General features: G+C 43.3%; 1 protein-coding gene across 1 annotated transcript in view; it reads left to right on the forward strand.

The window, feature by feature from the left end:
• qkib (QKI, KH domain containing, RNA binding b) overlaps positions 1-11,922 on the forward strand; it is a gene marked incomplete at its 5' end in the record, with an annotated part of 124,632 nt that extends 112,710 nt beyond the window's left edge. The window contains 2 exons of the mRNA XM_084321892.1: positions 3,007-3,294; positions 8,156-11,922. Coding sequence (XP_084178018.1) covers positions 3,007-3,294; positions 8,156-8,235 — 368 coding nt within the window. The 3' untranslated portion in view covers positions 8,236-11,922. The remainder of the gene's footprint in view (positions 1-3,006; positions 3,295-8,155) is intronic.
• Positions 11,923-22,457: the final 10,535 nt, after the last annotated feature.

Here is a 22,457-nt window from a genome sequence, read left to right on the forward strand (position 1 = left end):
AGAGGTCTGTAGTTCACTAGAGGTCAGCAGTTCACTAGAGGTCTGTAGTTCACTAGAGGTCAGCAGTTCACTAGAGGTCTGTAGTTCACTAGAGGTCAGGTCACACTTCTGCTATAGTGGGGCTTACACCTCAAATCAACAGTTAGCTTGTTGAGCTCTAATGCAATAATTATTAGAACAGTTTTCCTGTTGGATAAACTATTTGTGTTATGTCGCACAAATGTGCTTATGTGGAAAATAATTTCCTTTGTCATTTGTATTAAATGGTACCCGACAGTAGATTAAGTCCTAGCCTCTTTGCAGTCCGGCTGTCAGCGTTGCCTCCGGCTTGGCCGGCCGTCATACTGGCTCGATTGGCAGAGTCAGCGGGAGGGAAGCCGGTGGGTGGGTCCGGGTCGTTGTAAACAGCGACTCCTACAGTTCGGTCGGGGCGCCTGCACAGCGAGGGAAGGATCTGGAGGGAGGTAGTGTGACCTTCCACACGTTACACTCTCCCAGTGAGAGTCCGCGCTGCCAGGTGAAAAGAAGCGGTGGACTGGGTACACATGTGTCGGAGGAAGCATGTGATAGTCTCCGCCCTCCCAGACCGACGGTAGGGGGTACAGTGCTCAACGACCAGGAAGGGAATTGGGAATTGGCATAACGAAAAAAAAACAAGAAGACAATATAAATGCTCAACAAAGTCTTAATAAATTATAAAAGTCTTAATTAGTCATAAAAGTCTTAATCAGTAAGCTACTGTTTATTTCCAACTGTTGGTCTTTCTAACAGTCCTGGTAAAATGTGCATAAGACTTTAAGTGTGATCAATCCAGGACCAGACTTTATAGCATCTTTATGGTCAGGACAAACCTGCCTGTAAGCGAAGACACACCAAGATGTCTCATTTGAGAGCTCTGCATTAAGGACAGGGTTAGAAGCCAGGGAATGAATGTAGGGCCCCTGTTCAGAACTGCCATTAAAATGTGTCTTGGGTGATCTGATCACAAGCGGACAGCTCTTACCACAGGTGGGACTGCACCCAAGACGCATGGAGGACGCATTGGGATCCCATCGCTCGGAGGTTGTCATATCATACCCCATCATATTTGTCTTTCCAATATAATTAATGACTCAAGCGCGTATTATTGGGGCGACAGTGGCTCGGGAGGTAGAGCAGCCGGAGGTTCCCGGTTCGATTCCCGCTCCTCCCGGGCGGCGTGTTGAAGTGTCCTTGAGCAAGACACTTAACCCCTAACTGCTCCAAATGAGCAGGTTGGCACCTTGCATGGTTGCCTCCGCCGTCGGTGTGTGAATGTATGAGTGAATGGGTGAATGTGAGGCATAAATTGTAAAGCGCTTTGGATAAAAGCACTATATAAATGCAGCCCATTTACCGTTAGCTAAGCCTTACCTAGCTAATTGCTAGTGTAGGAAACCATATGCTTGCTTGGCTAACAAATCTGCACAGCTAGCAAGCTTGTTAACAGAATTCGGCTATAGGGTGACAATAATGTGGTCAAGAGGCATGGTTTCTATCTTGAGCCTTTAATCGGCGTGGTTTATTATTCACATGGCAGAGCAGTTACTATACAGATCTTCTCTCACTGAGAGACTAGGGGGATGAGAAAGAAGTGGGAGGAGACATAACTACTTATACTCGCCACCTGGTAGTACTCCTGAGTGACTCCGCCTAGGGCGCCCTCTAGTGGACACAGTTATATATGCAGGTAGACAGTTACTAGTGTGGACAGTTATATATGCAGTTAGACAGTTACTAACAATCCTACACAGAACCTTCAACAAAGCTGTTCTACCGCTCCAGTTGAGACGTGTTTGATGTGTATATTTACAGTATCAGCAGATAGATACTAACTTCTGTTTTGTCTGTTTTGTCTCCACCTTTCCCATCTTCTTTCATCATCTATCTTCACCTTCACCTCTTCTCTTCTTTCCCTCCTGTCTTCTTCCTCTCCTCTTCTCTCCTTTCCTTTCCCCTCCTCTCCTCCATCTCTCATCTCCTCTATCTCTCCTATCCTCTATCTCTCATTCATTCTCCTCACCTCTACCGCTCATCTCCTATATCTCTCCTCTCCTCTCCTATCCTCTATCTCTCCTCTCCTCTCCTCTATATCTCCTCTATCTCTCCTCTCCTCTCCTATATATCTCCTCTCCTCTATCTCTCCTCTCATCTATCTCTCATCTCCTCTCCTCTATCTCTCCTCTCCTCTATCTCTCCTCTCCTCTCCTCTATATCTCCTCTCCTCTCTATCTCTCCTCTCCTCTATCTCTCCTCTCATCTATCTCTCCTCTCATCTATCTCTCCTCTCCTCTATCTCTCATCTCCTCTCCTATATATCTCCTCTCCTCTCCTCTATCTCTCCTCTCATCTATCTCTCATCACCTCTATCTCTCCTCTCCTATCCTCTATCTCTCCTCTCCTCTCCTCTATATCTCCTCTATCTCTCCTCTCCTCTCCTATATATCTCCTCTCCTCTATCTCTCCTCTCATCTATCTCTCATCTCCTCTCCTCTATCTCTCCTCTCCTCTATCTCTCCTCTCCTCTCCTCTATATCTCCTCTCCTCTCTATCTCTCCTCTCCTCTCCTCTATCTCTCCTCTCATCTATCTCTCCTCTCATCTATCTCTCCTCTCCTCTATCTCTCATCTCCTCTCCTATATATCTCCTCTCCTCTCCTCTATCTCTCCTCTCATCTATCTCTCATCACCTCTATCTCTCCTCTCCTCTCCTCTATCTCTCCTCTCCTCTCCTCTATATCTCCTCTCCTCTCCTATATATCTCCTCTCCTCTATCTCTCCTCTCATCTATCTCTCCTCTCCTCTATCTCTCCTCTTCTCTATCTCTCCTCTCCTCTCCTCTATATCTCCTCTCCTCTCCTATATATCTCCTCTCCTCTCCTCTATCTCTCCTCTCCTCTATCTCTCCTCTTTTCTATATCTCCTCTCCTCTATCTATCCTCTTTTCTCCTCATTTCTCCTATTCTCTCCTCTCCTCTCCTCTCTCCAGCCGCCCTGGCCTTCTCTCTGGCTGCCACAGCCCAGGCTCCCCGCCTCATCGCGGGCCCCGGCCAGATCCTGAATCAGGCGGCCCTACGCAACCCCACCCCCACCGGGCCGGCCCTCATGCCCCTGCTCCGGCAGATCCAGACCGTCATGCCCAACGGCTCGCCCCACCCAGCGCTGCTGCCCCAGGGCCCAGAGTCAGGGCTTATATACGCCTCGCCCTACGACTATCCCTACACCCTGGCACCAGCCGCCTCCATCCTGGAGTACCCCATGGACTCCGGGGTGTTAGGTAAGCATGCCCCACCATGTACCTGCGAGTGTCCCCCTACGCCCCACCAGCACCACCACCACCACCCCCACCACGGCCAGTGGAGCCCCGCCCCAACGCTGCTCCTGAGGCACGCCTCCTAAACCAAGTCCCGCCTCCACATGCCCGCCCAGAATAACCCCGGCCCGCCCTTCCTCCCGTCTGCCCCGCCACGTGACGAGTCCATCCCGGGCCGAGGATAACTCTCAGAGAGAGAAAAGAGGGAAAGAGAGAGAGGGGAGGAGAAGGAGAAGGAGAAGGAGAGGGCTCACCTCTCCTCAGGCTCCTTTCAGATGACACTTTCTCCTTTTCTCCAGGGCCCCTCCTTAAGAGATGTCTGCAAAAACTCTGCATACATGAAGCCAGGGCCTCTAAGAGCTCAGCTAGCTCCTCATACATGAAGCCAGGGCCTCTAAGAGCTCAGCTAGCTCCTCATACATGAAGCCAGGGCCTCCAAGAGCTCAGCTAGCTCCTCATACATGAAGCCAGGGCCTCTAAGAGCTCAGCTAGCTCCTCATACATGAAGCCAGGGCCTCTAAGAGCTCAGCTAGCTCCTCATACATGAAGCCAGGGCCTCTAAGAGCTCAGCTAGCTCCTCATACATGAAGCCAGGGCCTCTAAGAGCTCAGCTAGCTCCTCATACATGAAGCCAGGGCCTCCAAGAGCTCAGCTAGCTCCTCATACATGAAGCCAGGGCCTCTAAGAGCTCAGCTAGCTCCTCATACATGAAGCCAGGGCCTCTAAGAGCTCAGCTAGCTCCTCATACATGAAGCCAGGGCCTCTAAGAGCTCAGCTAGCTCCTCATACATGAAGCCAGGGCCTCTAAGAGCTCAGCTAGCTCCTCATACATGAAGCCAGGGCCTCTAAGAGCTCAGCTAGCTCCTCATACATGAAGCCAGGGCCTCTAAGAGCTCAGCTAGCTCCTCATACATGAAGCCAGGGCCTCTAAGAGCTCAGCTAGCTCCTCATACATGAAGCCAGGGCCTCTAAGAGCTCAGCTAGCTCCTCATACATGAAGCCAGGGCCTCTAAGAGCTCAGCTAGCTCCTCATACATGAAGCCAGGGCCTCTAAGAGCTCAGCTAGCTCCTCATACATGAAGCCAGGGCCTCTAAGAGCTCAGCTAGCTCCTCATACATGAAGCCAGGGCCTCTAAGAGCTCAGCTAGCTCCTCATACATGAAGCCAGGGCCTCTAAGAGCTCAGCTAGCTCCTCATACATGAAGCCAGGGCCTCTAAGAGCTCAGCTAGCTCCTCATACATGAAGCCAGGGCCTCTAAGAGCTCAGCTAGCTCCTCATACATGAAGCCAGGGCCTCCAAGAGCTCAGCTAGCTCCTCATACATGAAGCCAGGGCCTCTAAGAGCTCAGCTAGCTCCTCATACATGAAGCCAGGGCCTCTGAGTGCTTCTCTAGCTCCTCGTGAATCATAAGAGTTTTGGAAAAGGTCACTCCTGCTCTCTCTCTCTCTCTCTCTCTCTCTCTCTCTCTCTCTCTCTCTCTCTCTCTCTCTCTCTCTCTCTCTCTCTCTCTCTCTCTCTCTCACCCCTCGCCACTCGCAGCCCTGTTAGCCATTGTCAAGACACTGAGAAATCGGATTAGAGAACAGAACGCAACGTGGCTCCATTAAGAGAGAGAGAGAGAGACTTGCACCCCAGAGGTCCCAGTGTGCAAAACTTGAACTGCTACCAACGCATCAAAATGCCAGCGGCAGCTCTTTCTGTGTGTTTCTGTATGTGTGTGTATGCGTGTGTGCGTGTGTGTGTGTGTGTGTGTGTGTATGTGTGTGTGTGTGTGTGTGTGTGTGTGTGTGTGTGTGTGTGTGTGTGTGTGTGTGTGTGTGTGTGTGTGTGTGTGTGTGTGTGTGTGTGTGTGTGTGTGTGTGTGTGTGTGTGTGTGTGTGTGTGTGTGTGTGTCTGTATGTGTGTGTGTAAATGTGTTAAGTGCCCCAGTTGTGTCAGGCACACTTCAGTGTGTTTGTTTCCCCTCCTAGTGGGTACAGTGGCAGTCAGACTGATGCTCCCTCGTGGACTTGTGTGGCTGCTTGAAGGGAAGATGGAGGGCTTGGGGTGGGGGGTGGAGAGGGGAGGGGAAGGGAGGGGAGGGGAGGATGGTGTTTGGTTATTGTATTCATGGGGGATGTTAATACTGTGAGAGGGGGGTGGGGGGGGGGGGAGATGAGGCCCAAGTGAAGGTTGTTTTCACCCTGTCTCTCTCTCTTGTTGTGACCTCTATACAGCATCTTCCAAGGCCGAAGAGCTGCCCATCTACCTGGGCTTTCAGACCTGTCACTTTCCCATCACAATGCAGCGCGGGGAGGCGGCCAGGCCCCCTTTTAAAGACACACACACACACTCACTCTCTGCCTGCACACACACACACACACCCTCCCTCTCTGCCTGCGCACACACACACACACACACACACTCACTCTCTGCCTGCACACACACACACACACACTCCCTCTCTGCCTGCGCACACACGCACATACACACACACATGTCGCCACCACCACCACACCTGTGACTTGTTGAGGACCAACACCACACAGTGCATACCCCACCACCCCCACCCCCCTGAACAGACAGTCAGGAGAAGCATGGTGGTGGTGGGGGTTGCTGAAGGATGGTGGTGCCCTCCTACATGCTCAGTGTCCAGGTCTCACACGGTTGTGTGTGTGTTTGTGAACATGTACGCGTGCCTGCTTGTGTGTGTGTGTGTGTGTGTGTGTGTGTGTGTGTGTGTGTGTGTGTGTGTGTGTGTGCACGTGTGTGTGTGTGTGTGTGTGTGTTGGTGTGTGTGTGTTGGTGTGTGTGTGTGTGTGCGTGTGCATGCACTACCTACCGCCAACACTGTGTGTGCTCTGTTCTGCTGAGTAGTTTCTAAACACTAAGCCCCCGAAGACTCCCCCCTCCTCTCCCTTTCTCCCCATACGAAAATGAACCATAGTGACGGTCAAACCTATAGTATTCCTGTAGGCAACAACGTAGTGATTTACCATAGTATTATAGTATTTCATATTCCATAGTGGTGACGCACGTAGGGCTCCGGTGGTGTTGCCATAGAAACGCCATGATGTCATAGTGATCCCCTCACTATAGTGTCTCTGTAGTGTTTGGTGCGTCAGGTCGTACAGTTACAGGTGAGGGTCAGAGGAGAGAGAGAGGCGGGGGGGGGGGGGGGGGGGTCATTATGACAGTCGCACCAAATACTACAGCACAAGGGTAAAATCACGTCGTTCACCTTCTATAATATTGCACTGTAGAAAATACTATGGTGAATAACTACAATACGTGTGGTAAATCTACAATACTTATGTAGTAAACACAGGGATACTATATGTTTTAACCAGAGTTAATTTGTCACATGGCAAGAGCGGGCAGAGGGGGGTGGCTGTGATGCAAGTGTCGAGGCGGGCCAGCAGGGCGGGGCGAGCAGGGCGGGGTGAGCAGGGCGGGGCAAGCAGGGCAGGGCGACCCCCACGGAACACGACCCCCACGGAACACGACCCCCCTTCACAAAATGTCAGGACACATCATCACTACGTCAAACGGTGAAGCGAGAGGGGGACGTCCCTTTAAAGATCAACCATGTGTTCCATGTGTTCCATGTGTTCCATGTGTTCCATGTGAACCAGCCGAGTCTTTTTATATAAGCATTTTTTACTCCATACTCATTTTCAGACGGGTGGTCCTGAACTAGCGTTTGGAATAGGCTCCGGGGTGTGTTGGAAAAGGATGAACAGTCAGACAGACAGACAGACAGACAGACAGACAGACAGACAGACAGACAGACAGACAGACAGACAGACAGACAGACAGACAGACAGACAGACAGACAGACAGACAGACAGACACACAGACACACAGACAGACACACAGACAGACACACAGACAGACACACAGACAAGCAGACACACAGACACGCAGACAGACACATGGACCCTCTTACTACTGACATTTACATAGAAGCTCAGCTCTTTCTGCCTTCATGCAGGCTCATGTATGTGTGTGTGTGTCTGTGTGTGTCTGTGTGTGTGTGTCTGTGTGTGTGTGTCTGTGTGTGTGTCTGTGTGTGTGTGTGTGCGTGTGCGTGTGTGCGTGCGTGTGTGTGTGTGCGTGTGTGTGTGTGTGTGTGCGCGCACGCACGCACACGCAAACACATAGTCTTATATTAATTGGTACCTATTTCACTGCTGACTGCTATGTTTGGGTTGAAAGACGGAAGAAAACGTCAATATTGTCTCGCTTTACTAATCACTTAATTCTTAGCCTTTTTTCTATTCTTTTTCTTTTTTCTTTTTGTTTGTTTTTATAAAGAGATGTTCATTTTTTTACTACTGCAAATGTGCCTATGAAGCTGTCCTCTCTGGGCTTTTCAACAGAGAGCGAGTGATCAGTATTATATTTAAAAGATATAACACATGGAACAAATAACCGGGGATATGCACTTGCTAAACGCGCGCCCTGAGATTACGTGACTAGTAAAGCTCCCCTCACAGTGTGCGCATTACGCTTAATAACGTCTTAATGTGAATCTGTGACAAGGACTCAAGAACCCCACGGACCCACCCCCCCTCCCCCCTGCCCCCTACGTGTATCCTACTAAGTCGAGAGATTTCGCCTTGTTACGAAAGATTATATGAATATAATTTTGTGCCTTAACATGTATTTTCGAATGATTTTTTTGCATAACTCGTTAGATGTGTTTGGTCCTGTATACTGTAGACGTATATATATGAAACCTTGTTGTGTGATGATTTGGGTGAACACTGTTGAAAGGTTGGGCTCTCTACCATACTCCGTTGTGTTTGGTAACGTTGTGGTGATGTTTGCCATCCGGTGCAGGTGCTGTGGCCTCTAAAGTTCGAAGGCATGAAATGCGCCTCCATCCTTACCAAAGGATAGTGAGCGCAGATCGAGGTTAGTTTGGCGCCCGGTGTCTTTGTTATGTTTTGATATCAATGCCTGCTCACTGTGTGGTTCCTTGTCTCTTTCTGCAACATGTAAACGAAGTATCTCAAGCTCAGTCATCTCAGATGTGTGATGCGATGCAACACGCTGCACCCCCCCCTCCCCCCCTTCCCTCTTCGTTTGTTGGGGGGGTCAGGGGGGATAGGAACAACGTTTACTTTTTTTTTTGAGTTTGTGTATAGGCTATACCCCCCCACGTGTTAGAATGACCACACGACACAATAATAATAATAATAATAATAATAATAATAATAATAATAATAATAATAATAATAATAATAATAATAATAATAATAATAATAATAATAATAATAATAATAATAATAATAATAATAATAATAATAATAATAATAATAACGCTTTTGCTGTCTAGGTAGATAATGTGCACACAAACACATACACAGCTGCATTTGAATAGAGATCCTGCTACGTTTGGCTCCGTCATCTCGAGGACATGGCGGGGGTCGACCGTGGTGTTTATGACAGATGGCGGACCAGCCCTTTACGAAACAAAATTACACATTCGTTTCTCCCTCTGATCCAATGAGACGCTTTCTTTCTTCCAATTCACTTCAAGTCTCCCCAAGTCCTGCGCTTCCTACATGGTTGGTGTCATGTTAACTGATGATGTTCGTTCCATAAGTATTTATTTGTGTGCAGAAATTAAGTGTAGAAAAATCTGACCCTTTTTATTTTATTTTATTTTATTTTATTTATTTTTTTACTATTTTAAACTCAGTGGCCGTAGAACTGTCGCCCCATTTGAACTGGACTCCTAACATTTGTGTCTATAAGAGATTTTGGATTCCTTATAAGGAAACCTCACTATCAGTCTTATTATCAGTGGACCAGTGAGGAGGTCACGGCTTTGGGCCGGCGTCACCATAATGAGCGGTCCGCTTCAAACCTCTCAGCCGCATGGCGGAAAACCACGAAACACAGGCCCACGCAAACCTCTCGACAAACACTTATGTCTTGGGACCTCATTTAAAGGTGCACTATGTAGTTTCGGAGCCTGCAAAAAAACATTTACTGTAATTCTTATAATTATTCTATCTCATGTTATCATAAATTAAAACAAAATAATCGTTAGGCACCGTGAACCAAACATAAGCCTAGAATATGTTTGTTAACAAAATTGGGGGGCCCTTCCTTTGTAAATGACAGCAGTGATATTGTGACTTTTCACGAAGCTTTCTGGCTTCAAACAGTGTTCCAGGGATCCAGTTTTTCTCTGAGAAATTATTCACTTTTCTGACTCTCCCAACTACATAGTGCACCTTTAAGTTCACACACAAGCAGGACAAATTAGATAATGCTCACCCACAATCGAGTCAAAAGCAGAGAGTGAGAGAGAGAGAGAGAGAGAGAGAGAGAGAGAGAGAGAGAGAGAGAGAGAGGTCTATATGATTAATGTAATCATTTGAGATTAAATGTTAATAATGGAATTATATACGGTTGAAAGAGGAAATTGACATTCCTGGCGTTGTCAGTGCCGTGTCCCGTGATGCTCTTAGACCTAATTTCAAAGCAGATATGTATGTGTTCTTATGAAGTGGAGGTTTCTAACGTGTCTGAAAGGCTCACGCCCGGTGATCAGTGATACAGCACCTAATATAGAACATCTTTCATTACTAATATATAAGATGTGAAAAGAATCATATGAACATTTCATTGTATCGCTGCTAAATTACCTGGAATCATGAACATGACTCTCAGCGCAGTGATGATGTTGCACTTTACATGTTGCTTCAACCTTCTGTTGAAACATGAAGACAGGATTTTATGGTTACTGTCACTTTACATTTGTATTTTTTAGGAAACATGCTGATATTCAGCAAACGTACATGCAGTATAATTCACGTCACTAACTGGAATCAGGAGTCGCGGGGCAAAGGCACTGACCACTGCGAAAGAACGTGCATTTCCTCCAAACACTCGTGGTCCAAAATCTATCTAAACTATTTTCAGTCAATCAAAGGCAATTACAATTGTTGTTTTATTTTAAATTTTTTTTAAAGAAATTCATATTTGTACGAGGGGGTTTTATTACTAAAAGGTCAAACCTTAATACATAATGAACAAAAAACTAAGTACGGTAATGAATAGGTAACACTGACAAAAATTAAAAACAAAAATCTGATGAAATTGCACAAAGGCCTGCGCTCCATCCATCCAGGCGGGTTTAACCAGAAGTCACTGTGATTAACAGCCTCTACTCGTCTAAACAAGTGGTCGTCAACACTGAAAATACTGAATGCAAACCCATTGGTAACATAATAGAACTGACCTCTAAGGATCGGTCCCGTCTCCGACGTCGGAGGGTTAAACGGCGCCCAGGGGTGAGTGGTGTTCAGGCCCGACCGTCAAACCTGTGTGTCATTTCCAGTCTGGTTCTGATGGAGGCAGAGGCGGGAAGACGGCAGATGCAGGAGCTGAAACGTGGGCTTCTTTTATCAGGTCAGTCTGGCAACATGTTGAACATATTATCACATGTATAACCACAGCCATCCAGTCGGACCAGCAGGTGTCCAGATAAGCTCTCTGGTTGGATTTGGAAAAGTCCACGGCACTATGTCTGTGGGTTGAGTCGCTCTGAGCGCTTTCTCAGTGTGTTTAGAGACATTTCACAACTTCCCTTTATCGGTTTATCTCCCGAAACTTAAGTGATTAAAGTAACTTCTTTATATTCTCTTGCCGGTCTGGTAAAGAAGTCCCACATTTCTTTCTCTCTCCACATCTGTTGGCTTTTGCTTCATTTGAAAAGAGATACTATATGGCACAAGTCTTATTTTGCACTGAGCGATAATAATAAAAGAAATATTATAAAAACAAGCATCTCTTCTGCCCCAGCCAGAAGGACAGACATGTTTAAAAAAGTGAAAACTATGACAAACCTCAGATGATGATGATGATGATGATGATGATGATGATGATATGAAATGAATAAATGTATTATCTAAGCTGCAGTCTTAAATGGACCACAGTGATGTGGCCTGAGTATTCTTGGGTCCACTTTATGGATGAGAAATTTGCCTGAGTATGAATGCATTTTACGAAGAAATATTCCACTTGAGATGTTTTTTTTTTATGTTTTACTGTAAGCTTCTTTTTACTTTTTTTGTTGTTGCAAAGAAAATAGTATTTACTTGTGGCTTCTTGAAATATATATATATAAATATATATAAAAATATAAAGCAGGAATGTATATGAACTGTCAGATTTTACTTGTATTTTGCAAAGAAATAGCAAGGATATTCTAGAGGGCTATTTGTAGGAAAGACAAATATGCATAATAGCAGCTTTATAGTGCCACTTTAGAAAATGTCCTATATTTTTGAATATATTTTAGGGCTTTATACAAAAGACAGGACCTTTTCAGTGTTTATATGCAAGTGCATTTTATATTATGTGTCCTGTGAATTGTCTATAGTCTCTTTAAGCTGAGGGCACCAGCTAGAGTGACTGCTTTAGCATGCTCACAGCTTAAAACCTTCCATTCATAGTATGCTATTTAGTAAAAAAGAAAAAGACAAAAATGACATGTAGCGTTGCTTTGTATCATTATGGCAAAGATGTCCATGTTTGTTGTAAATAGAAACTATTCTTTGAAAAGGCAATAAAAACTTCTATTGAGTAAAAAAGCAACAATTATTGTTTCGGCCCTAAATTATTATTTTATTTATATTAATTTATACTCTTGTTATTTTAAGAGTGTGGTCCTCTCTGATTTCTCATTGTACCTTCTCTAAATTCATCTCTGCTTTAATAATGATACATTAATATTCACTTTCACCATTACTAGCTGCTTGGATCGCTAAGGGTCTCTAAACCTTAACAGCAGTCAGGTAATCACAACTTCACTGACTGCTGTCAAATCTCTTTTTTTCCTCATTCGATTTCCATCTCCGCATCTAACCCTTTCCTCAGATCTGTCTGTTCACTCGACTGCTTCTAACCGTTAGACGTTGTGTTTCTGCAGTCTGTTTTCATTCCACCATGAATAATTTTGCCCGTCCTTCTTAACATGCTAGCTGATCTGACAGGGGCGGGCTGTTCTTCACATATATTTATATGTAAAATCATGCTTTCGTGATTTTACCACATTCTATTTGTGTCTGGATTTCTGAACCTTTGGCTTCAATCAATCCACCGTAAGACTCTCCATTAAAGTACCCGATCAGGTCTCTCCTTCCTCTCACAACGTTTACAGTCCAGACGTCTGGATTTGATCCACAGAGTGTGAAAGAAAGGAAATTAGCTCTATTGTTTTCCTTGGTGCCAGTTGGCTAGCAGTGATTCTTGCGGTGGATTGGATGCTTGAGGTTGTGAAGAGTAACCGTCATGATGTCATCCTGCTGTCATGATGTCACCAGCTGAAACTAATCTCCTTTCTATCTTTTTTTCCTTTTTCCTTTTTATGTTTCTCTCCCAATAATTTTTCCTTCCTTCCTTTCTTCCTTCCTTCCTTCCTCCCGTTTTGTCTGTTTCCTAACCCCACCCAGCCGCCACCGGCAACTAACCCTTGACCTTCTGACCTCTCAACTCCTCCTCATCCAATGATGAGCCTGCCTGGCCATTGCCTGCCTGCTGGTCACTTCTTCTTCTTCTTCTTCTTCTTCTTCTTCTTCTTCTTCTTCTTCTTCTTCTTCTTCTTCTTCTTCTTCTTCTTCTTCTTCTTCTTCTTCTTCTTCTTCTTCTTCTTCTTCTTCTTCTTCTTCTTCTTCTTCTTCTTCTTCTTCTTCTTCTTCTTCTCTGGTTCTCTGGTTCCACACAAAGAACAAATAGAGGCGTCCTGGCTTGGCTGAGGCCTTCACACACACACACAGCCCGCCAGCCCAGGACTCGGCCTCACTGCTTCTCATCACCTGACAAATGGAACACACTACCAAGGCGCTTGGCCCCAGTACCTTTCACCCCCCCTGGCCTGTCTGCTCTGTTTGCTTGTACTGGGGAGAGGGGTTGACCGTGACTCTAGACCTGCACTGAATCATTATAAAGCAATAAGGTCTGAACCCCCCCCATGCCTCAACCCAGATTCCCCATTTCCCAAATACCTGCTCCCTATAAGTCTTAGTCAGACAGCCTCCAACCATGCTCCACTACACCACACCACCCAACACCCCCTGGTCCCCAAGCTCTCCAGACACCTGCTGATGATGAAGACAGTTGCCGACCCCTCCACAGCCCCCCCCCCCCTGTCCGTTTTGGTCCTGCCACATCGCCCAGGTGACCTTCCCCCCTGCCGAGGTCATGGAGCTGACTCTGAATGTATGCTGCAGAATGGGGACCAAGCCAATGCAGGCATCTCTCTCTCACCCACCCCCCCCCCCCCCCCCCCCCTCTGCCCGAATCAACTGTGGCTCCCGACAGGATTGTCCCCTTTCACTGGGAAAGTCCTAGTAAGAAGTGGGAGATCGAAAAAGAGTCTCTCATCATTAGAGATGTTCAAAGTATTGATATTTGAAGTCCCATTACCTGGCGTAGATATTTTTTTTTTTACCATGAAGGATGACATTTGCCATCGACCGTTACTTTGAGGATGTAAAAGCCATGCTTGCCTATCTGTTGTAAAAATGTATTGAAATTGTAGATAACTGTAAATAGGGGGGGGGGTGAGAGGGGGGGCACCTATGTGAAAAAAATACTTTTATTATAAGCATGGTTTATGGTGCAGAGAAGAAACCTATATTTTTCAAAAAACAATGTTTTTATGCCTTCAAGTAATGTACAGACAAATGCGTGACCGATAAACAAACCCTTTATGTCATGAAACCAATCCTACTTTCCCACAAGGATGGAGATGTTGTTCAAGACCAAAATGACCTTTTAATTTCAAATTCTAGGGTTGTGCATTTAAAAAAAAGTGCCTTATTTTACTCTTGGTTTCCTGATTTGAATGTGTAGTCGGCCTTTAAGCTGCAGGCGTGGCCAGTACACACATGCAGGCTCGGACACACGCAGAGAGCCAGGAGCGCAAGTCGGTAAACACAAGCCTTGTTTTCTGCCTGTCTGCTGGTATGCAAGACAGAAACACAGGATGCCCCCATACCCATCACTGCCCTACACCACCACAACCTAGTATTAGTCAGCTTTACCACGACAAGGGGCAGTTCTGCAATTTGAAAATCCAAGACGACTATTTATGTAATAACTGTGTTTACAAGTCGTCGCTGCGGATGTCTGGTATGAGTCAGTGATCAGGAAGCTAGTATTCTTTTTGCTGTACTAGATCATTGACTGTCAGCCCTTATTACATGTATTTATAGGCCTCCTTGTTAAGTTAAACCATGTTAAAAGAAAGGCACCAGCGAAAAAAACACCATATTTTAATTTCACTGTCTCAAAGCTTTGTATGGTATATCTTTTCAGTCTACAAGACAACTCTTTTCAGTCTACAAGACACCTCTCATCAGTCTACAAGACACAATAACCTTTTATCGACACTCACCAACAGTGACAATTAAACATGATTTGTCTCCAACCAAACAGGGACTGACGATAAGTAAGTATTTTTTTCCTCCTGGAAAAGTGTTCAGGAAATGATCCACTAAGACCCTTTGTCTGAACATTGAATTTATTATGAGGTGTATATCAAAGCAAAGCTGAGCACCAATTAGGATTGTCGTACTACAGTGTGTCTCTCCTGGACTCTTCTCTCTCACAACACAGTAGAATCTCAATTGTTCTCAAAGACTGGTTCATTATTTCAAGTGAGTCTGCGTATCTCTCTCTCTCTCTCTCTCTCTCTCTCTCGCTCTGTCTCTCTGTCTCTGTCTCTCTCCCTCTGTCTCTTTACCCAGGATAAGTGGGTATGCTCATTATGCTACTAGTAGCAATGTTATCATCCCCTTTCATCTCCTCCGGCTTTGATAATCATTATTATTTTCTTTTCTTTTTATTCTCCACAGTATGAAAGGAGGTTCAAATCAAAACATGAATCAGATTGTGACCGAAATAAAAAGTCAACTCAAATCATGGAGAATCGTGGCACTCCTCATACATGCATAGATACATAGACACACACATACATGTATACATAAACATACACATACATGTATACATACACATACACGTATACATACACATGAAATGTATCAGAAAACACAATCCAGTAAATGTAATCATCTATTCAATTAAATCAAAGTTGACAGTCTTGATCCAATTAGATATTGTAACCATTGAGGCTTCATGGAGCAACACAGTGCTTCATTCTAATATACATATATCCAGAACGTATTGCAGCCACACAGAGTTCATGTCAATCTTAGGTTCTTCAAACCATCCTTTGAGAATGCATTTCTTTGCTGCGGTTCGACCCGTTCAGAGGGATAGTTGGATCATCTCCAAGAAGAAGCAACGCAGGAACAGAGATCATTCCATCCAGAAGATTAGATAACGCAGTGGAGACAAAAACGTTCTATAACCGGGCATTCCCAGGAGGAAATTATCCAATGCACCTGTGTCACGTCTCTTGTAAGAATGATCATTTCTAGGTTTCATTTGGTATGAGGCTGGCTGAGGAGTCATGACATCCATGGGCTGGTCTGTAATTTAGCACTTGATGTGCCAGGTCATCTGAAGAAGATTCTCCCATGTTGATGTTGAGTCGTTGCAACTCATTGTTCCAACTCTGTTCCAAGATGGTATTATTAGACTATGCCCTGTAGTCTCTCATGCCCTGTAGAGTGAGACACTATGCCCCGTAGAGTGAGAGAGTGAGGAACTCAACCACAGGGTGTTCTTCTAAGGGAGAATCCCATGGAACACCTTAGGTACAAACCAAGAGGCACCAGGAAGTTTGTAACGTTAGACCTTTTTCTCGCTGTGGTAACGTAGGCTTCGCTCAGTAGAGGTAGTAGTCAGGTAAATCTGTTCTGAGATCTGTGTGTGCTCGCCTTGGCTGCACCCAAACATAGCTTGTACATGTGTGTTTCTTTACTATGCAACAGAATGGCCTCTGAGGGGAGGTCTCTGAGGGGAGGTCTCTGTCTCAGCATCTCGTGTTCCCATGGGTGCCATTTTGTTTCTTATGTTGCTGATAAAATCATGTGATTGAAATGTTTAATAATCGTAGTAGTGATGATGATGATGATGATGATGATGATGATGATGATGATGATGATGATGATGATATTACTACTATTATTATTGTTGTTATTATTATTAATGGTGGATTGATTGATGGAGGTTTTGTGAATACAGTTTTGCATGGTATGTTTGACATGCTTTTTATTGGTGATATCAAGGAAGGGTAGTATAAACAATTTCCTTTGTGGGTGAGTGACATATCATAACCAATAAAGCATGACATCCCACCTCTTAGAAAGTTTATGTTATGCTACTTTTACACATCGTATTATTTGTGCCATTTGACAGCATACTTCAGGATCTGGGGGGGGGGGGGGGGGGTTCTGAGATTATGTGTGTTATGCTGTCGCCCACACCCAACATATTCTGTCAGCATCGTTATCCATGGATTGTATGTAACCATGCCAAAATGATTGCCTACAAAAAAACAGTATGTGTATTTGCAGCCATTGTTACAACTTTATAATGTATTTTTCTATCTTATTTTATATGTGTGTAAAAAATGATCCATTAAATAACTTGTTTCCATATTTGAATTACATAAACGGCAAAACGGACACCATGATTTGTTTCATTTGAGTTTCTTTGCCGATCATAAAAATGACGCCTCGATGACCCCATGCCTTCCTGTGGCATCTTAAAAAGTATCTGGTTCATTGTTTTCTTGCCTCCAGATTGGAGACGGTGATGTGGCGATGTGCACTTTAGTATGACTTCAATTTAAAACATTTTGAAAATAAATCCCTCCAGATGACTGGACTGAAAGAGCAATCTGTTACCATGTTGAGAGAAACACTAGTGAAGATTAAATACTTGTAAAATGTTACCATGCTGAGAGAAACACTAGTGAAGATTAAATACTTATAAAATGTTACCATGCTGAGAGAAACACTAGTGAAGATTAAATACTTATAAAATGTTACCATGCTGAGAGAAACACTAGTGAAGATTAAATACTTAATGTATAAAATGTTACCATGCTGAGAGAAACGCTAGTGAAGATTAAATACTTAATGTATAAAATGTTACCATGCTGAGAGAAACACTAATAATAATAATAATTAATAATAATAATAATAATAATAATAATAATAATAATAATAATAATAATAATAATAATAATAATAATAATAATAATAATAATAATAATAATAATAATAATAATAATAATAATAATAATAATAATAATAATAATAATAATAGATTTTATTTATATAGCACACTTTAAACTCAGTGAGATCTCAAGGTGCTTCACAGCAGAAGGAAAATTAAATAAAAGGTTTAAAACATGAAAACATTCAAATGAATCAAATAAAAACATAAGAATAAAAAGGTTTAAAACATGAAAACATTCAAATTAATCAAATAAAAACATAAGAATAAAAAGGTTTAAAACATAAAAACATTTAAAATGAATAAAATTAAAAACATAAAAAATATATAATAATAATAATAATAATAATAATAATAATAATAATAATAATAATAATAATAATAATAATAATAATAATAATAATAATAATAATAATAATAATAATAATAATAATAATAATAATAATAATAATAATAATAATAATAATAATAATAATAATAATAATAATAATAATAATAATAATAATAATAATAATAATAATAATAATAATAATAATAATAATAATAATAATAATAATAATAATAATTGTAACTGAGGGGTTACAAAACCCTGACTGTATTAAAGATTGTAATAGATTAAACCACTGCTAGTTATGTACTTTAATTACTGGCCAGACAGTACATCAAATATAGATGGTGAACACCCACAAGAACACGGCATTGACAAAGAAATAGTATTTGAGGGTAATTTATTATTATTAGGCAACGTTGGGTTACAGAATGAGAATTAGGGTCGCGCTTGTATGGCGAAGAATATACGTAAAGTCAGTCAATAGCATGAGTCACTAAGAATAGCAGGAATCCTACGATGGGTCTAAGTCAGGGATCGGCAATAGGCGGCCCGCGGGCCGAAATTGGCCCGCCAGCAATAATTTCTGGCCCGTCAGTTTATTTTGAGAATATGATATTTATTTTATTTTAATCATTTTTTTTATTATTATTATATTTATATTATATTATATTAATATTATATTTGATATATATATATATATATATATTCTTTTTATTATATGCATACTTTATGTTTTATCCATGTTGAGAGTGAATAACAGGTGAGTGCAATGTACCGTGTATATAGGCTTGCTCAAAGTGAGGTGGACAGCGCTGGTGCTGAAATTGGAAACGCGAGTCCATGAAATAAAAACACGGTTCAGTAAATCATTCAAGCTTTATCTTTACTCGAGTCATGACTGACGGCACCACACATGCATGTGAACAGTAATGCAATAAAAAACAATGCAAAAACAATGCAATTAACTTTAAAGAAAAAGTGCTTGAAGAAGCTCCTGAAATGACGGCGCTATAGGTATTTGAATTAAATGAAAAATACAATTTGGCATTAAACAGTAATGCAATTAAAAACAATGCAAAAACAATGCAATAAATTTTAAACAAAAAGAGTGCTTGAAGAAGCTCCTGAAATTACGAGACATTCGTTAACTAATTGAAAAATACAATTTGGCATTAAACAGTAATGCAATTAAAAACATTGCAAAAACAATGCAATTAAACTTTAAACAATTTGGCAATAGCAGGCTTAGTATTCACTTTAGTTTAGTGTGAAAAGTGGCATCTCCCGTCGGTCACTATTCGCTGGATATCTGGTGATATGGACGTCACTTTAATCCGCAGGCAGTTCTCAAGGCTTTTATGCGTCAGTCGGTTCCTCTGAGATGTCTTTATCGCATGCATTGATGAAAAGGACGACTCGCATACATAGGTGGAAGGAAACATTGTGAGCACATACAATGCGAGTCTCTTGATGTTACTGTACTCTTCTGAGCATGCTATCCAAAAGGCACTCACAGACTCTGCACTCTGCAACGCATCGCTGACAAGGGAGGTTGTCTGGAAGTCCATTAGCTCCATTTCCAGTGCAGCCTCATCTAACAAGGGGATCATTCCTTTCGCCAGGGAGGAGAAGTGTCCACCAGGTTTGACTGTGAGAGGGTCACGTACAAAGGCAATGATTTCTTTTGGGATAGAGTAGTCATCAAACCTAGAGGTGAAGTTGGCTCGTAGCTGCTTGATGAAGTCAACCATCATCTCCGTCACTTGTCCCGATGCCTTTTTTAGTGTGGTGAAATGTAGGAGCCTGCCACCAGTGGATATGTCTGTCTCAAACATCTCCAGCTTCCTCGTGAACGATTCGAGCTTTTCAACCATGTCCACGATGGTTTTATCTCTCCCCTGTAGCTGAAGGTTAAGCTGATTTATGTGGCCAAATATATCAGATAAAAATGCTACATTGGATATGAACTGTATGTCTCCCAGGAAGGCAAGGTGGTCAGCTGCTGCCTTGCTCTTGCTCAATGCAAGGAACGCCTTGACCTCATCCAGTAGCGCACAGAAGCGGTCCAATGCCTTGCCTTTGCTCAACCAGCGCACGTCATTGTGTAGCAGCAGGTCACCGTGGGTGGCATCTTCTGACTCAGCCACAAGTTGTCGGAAAAGCCGATGCTGGGTGCTTGACGTACTTCTGACAAAATTAATGACTTGCATCACTTTATCCATAACGCCCTTTAGCTCGCCACTGAGCCTGGCACAAAGGACACTTTGGTGGATGAGGCAGTGCAGCCCATGCATTTGGGGGGCGAGTTCCTTCAACCTGCTAACTAGACCTCTGTGCTTTCCCACCATAGCAGGAGCCCCATCTGTCACGATTAGGTTAACCTTCTCAAATGACAGTGAATGCAGCCTAAACAACTCTTCCAGTTTAGAAAACAGAATATCTCCAGTGGTGTGCCCTTCTAATGGGATTAGAGACAGCAGCACTTCCTTGAAATCCTTTCCATCAAAATATCTCACATACACGCACAACTGGGCTACATCTGTGCAGTCAGTGCTCTCATCAATGGCTAAGGAAAAGTTATTGGCTTGACCAATACACTCAATAATTGTACCCTGCACCGCGTCTGACAGTGCTTCTATGCGGCGGGAAGCGGACCCTGCAGAGAGGGGCAGCTGTTTCACTGACGCAATTATTCCATCCATTGATTTGTCAGTGGCAAGTTCCTCCAAAACAGTCACCATCATCTCCTTGAAAACCTCTGCGTCTGTGAATGGCTTGTTGTGCTTTGCGAGCAGCCACGATGCCTTTAGAGACGCACTTGTCACTTTTTGTTGGTCTGTGAGGCCTCGCACCAGGATCCTGTTGCTGTGTGCATATCCAGCTTTCAGCGCTTCAATTTTGCGCTTTCGTGCCTCTGTCTTTGGTGGGAAGAACATTTTAAAGTTGGCATGTTTTGTATCGTGGTGCCGTCTAATATTGTATTCTTTGATAACAGACACACCTTCATTGCAGATCAGACAGGTGGGATTTGCATGAATGAATCCAGGTAAGATGAACGCATAGTTGTCTGTCCATTCATCTTTAAATACCCTGTTTTCACTCTCAATTTTCCTCTTTAAGTTTTTCGATAGTGACATTTCGATGTTTTTACATTAGCTAGCAGGCCTAGCAGCAGGTGAAATGTAAATGTCTATCTATGTCTGTCACTATAGCCAATTGAAATGCTAGAAATGATCACGTGGACTCGGAGAACCAATGGGAAATTCTTATAGTTTCTCTTTTCCGGTGCAGTGAACCCCCAGGGCGTGCGTCAGCTAATTTAATTCAACTAAACCACGTTAGTTAAATTTAGTCAAAACAAAACAAAACAAACATCTTTAGGTAGCTTCTTGCAAAGAGGAAATACCAACTCAGGAGCCAGAAGAGGAAACTACGACTTCCAAGACACAAACAAAACGAGGAGTCATATTTAAAATACGGGTTTATCGCAACCGGTGTCTCTCGCGTGTTCACATGGCAACACGAGGCTGATTGATTGATTGATTGATTGAAGTGATTGAAAACTTTATTAACCGATTGCAGAATGAGCTCAATGAAGCAAGCAACTGTGTTCAAGTTGGGTGGACATGGGTGGGCATTCAACGCGAGTGGACATTTGACATATTTCAAACATTAGCATGGATTTTGGAGGAGCGAAGCAGAAACAACAATAAGCCCAGGTCTGCCTGCATTATGGTGAGTTGTACATTCGATGTATATACACCCGCTGTGGTGGTTCAAATCAAATGCACCCTACTGATCTGTTGATGTGTTATAATAATAATAATAATAATAATAATAATAATAATAATAATAATAATAATAATAATAATAATAATAATAATAATAATAATAATAATAATAATAATACATTCGATTTATAATGCGAGCACGGAGCACCTGCATTCAAATCAAATGACTGATCTGTTCATGTGTTATGCACTGTGTGAGAGGCACTTTATAATAGAAAAAAGACAGTGCAAACATGTATATGTCGTTTATTTTGACAGGGTTAAACATTTTTCATTATCATTGGCCCGCCACATAATGGCTTGGGCAAAATCTGGCCCGCCCGCAAACCTAATTGGCGACCCCTGGTCTAAGTTGACACCACCTGTCGTATAGTAGCAACTAGATAGGGCAACACTGGTACCGACTGGAGACAATGGGTTCCCTCCGGGGTGTAAGGCCTGGAGGGTAGAGGAATGTTCGGGTACTCCGTCTGATTCAATGAGGAATAAAGAGACTCCAGGTACAGGAGTCGGTCCGTGTAAATCCCTCGATCAGCAGCAAAGTAATAATTGTAATCCAAATGCTCGACAGCATTGATGACAGCTAGCCAGCCTCCGTCCACGAGGCCGGCCCGAGTTGTAATCCTCACGAGGTTGAATCCCAAACGATAGTGGAAATCAACGATGCTCTTCTCCGGGTACCACGTTCCAAATCAATATAATCCAACCAGTAATGGTTCTGCAATCGCCGACGCCGATTCTCCTGTGTACATGTCCAACGGTTCTCCGCCTAGGACTCCTCGGGTGTGGGCGACGTATTTAGGCCACACAGCCTGGTTAAGTACACTAGCTAAAGACACGACGAACCGCT

This window comes from Notolepis coatsorum (genome assembly GCF_963971535.1).
Source record: "Notolepis coatsorum genome assembly, chromosome: 9".
NCBI classification, from domain to species: domain Eukaryota; kingdom Metazoa; phylum Chordata; class Actinopteri; order Aulopiformes; family Paralepididae; genus Notolepis; species Notolepis coatsorum.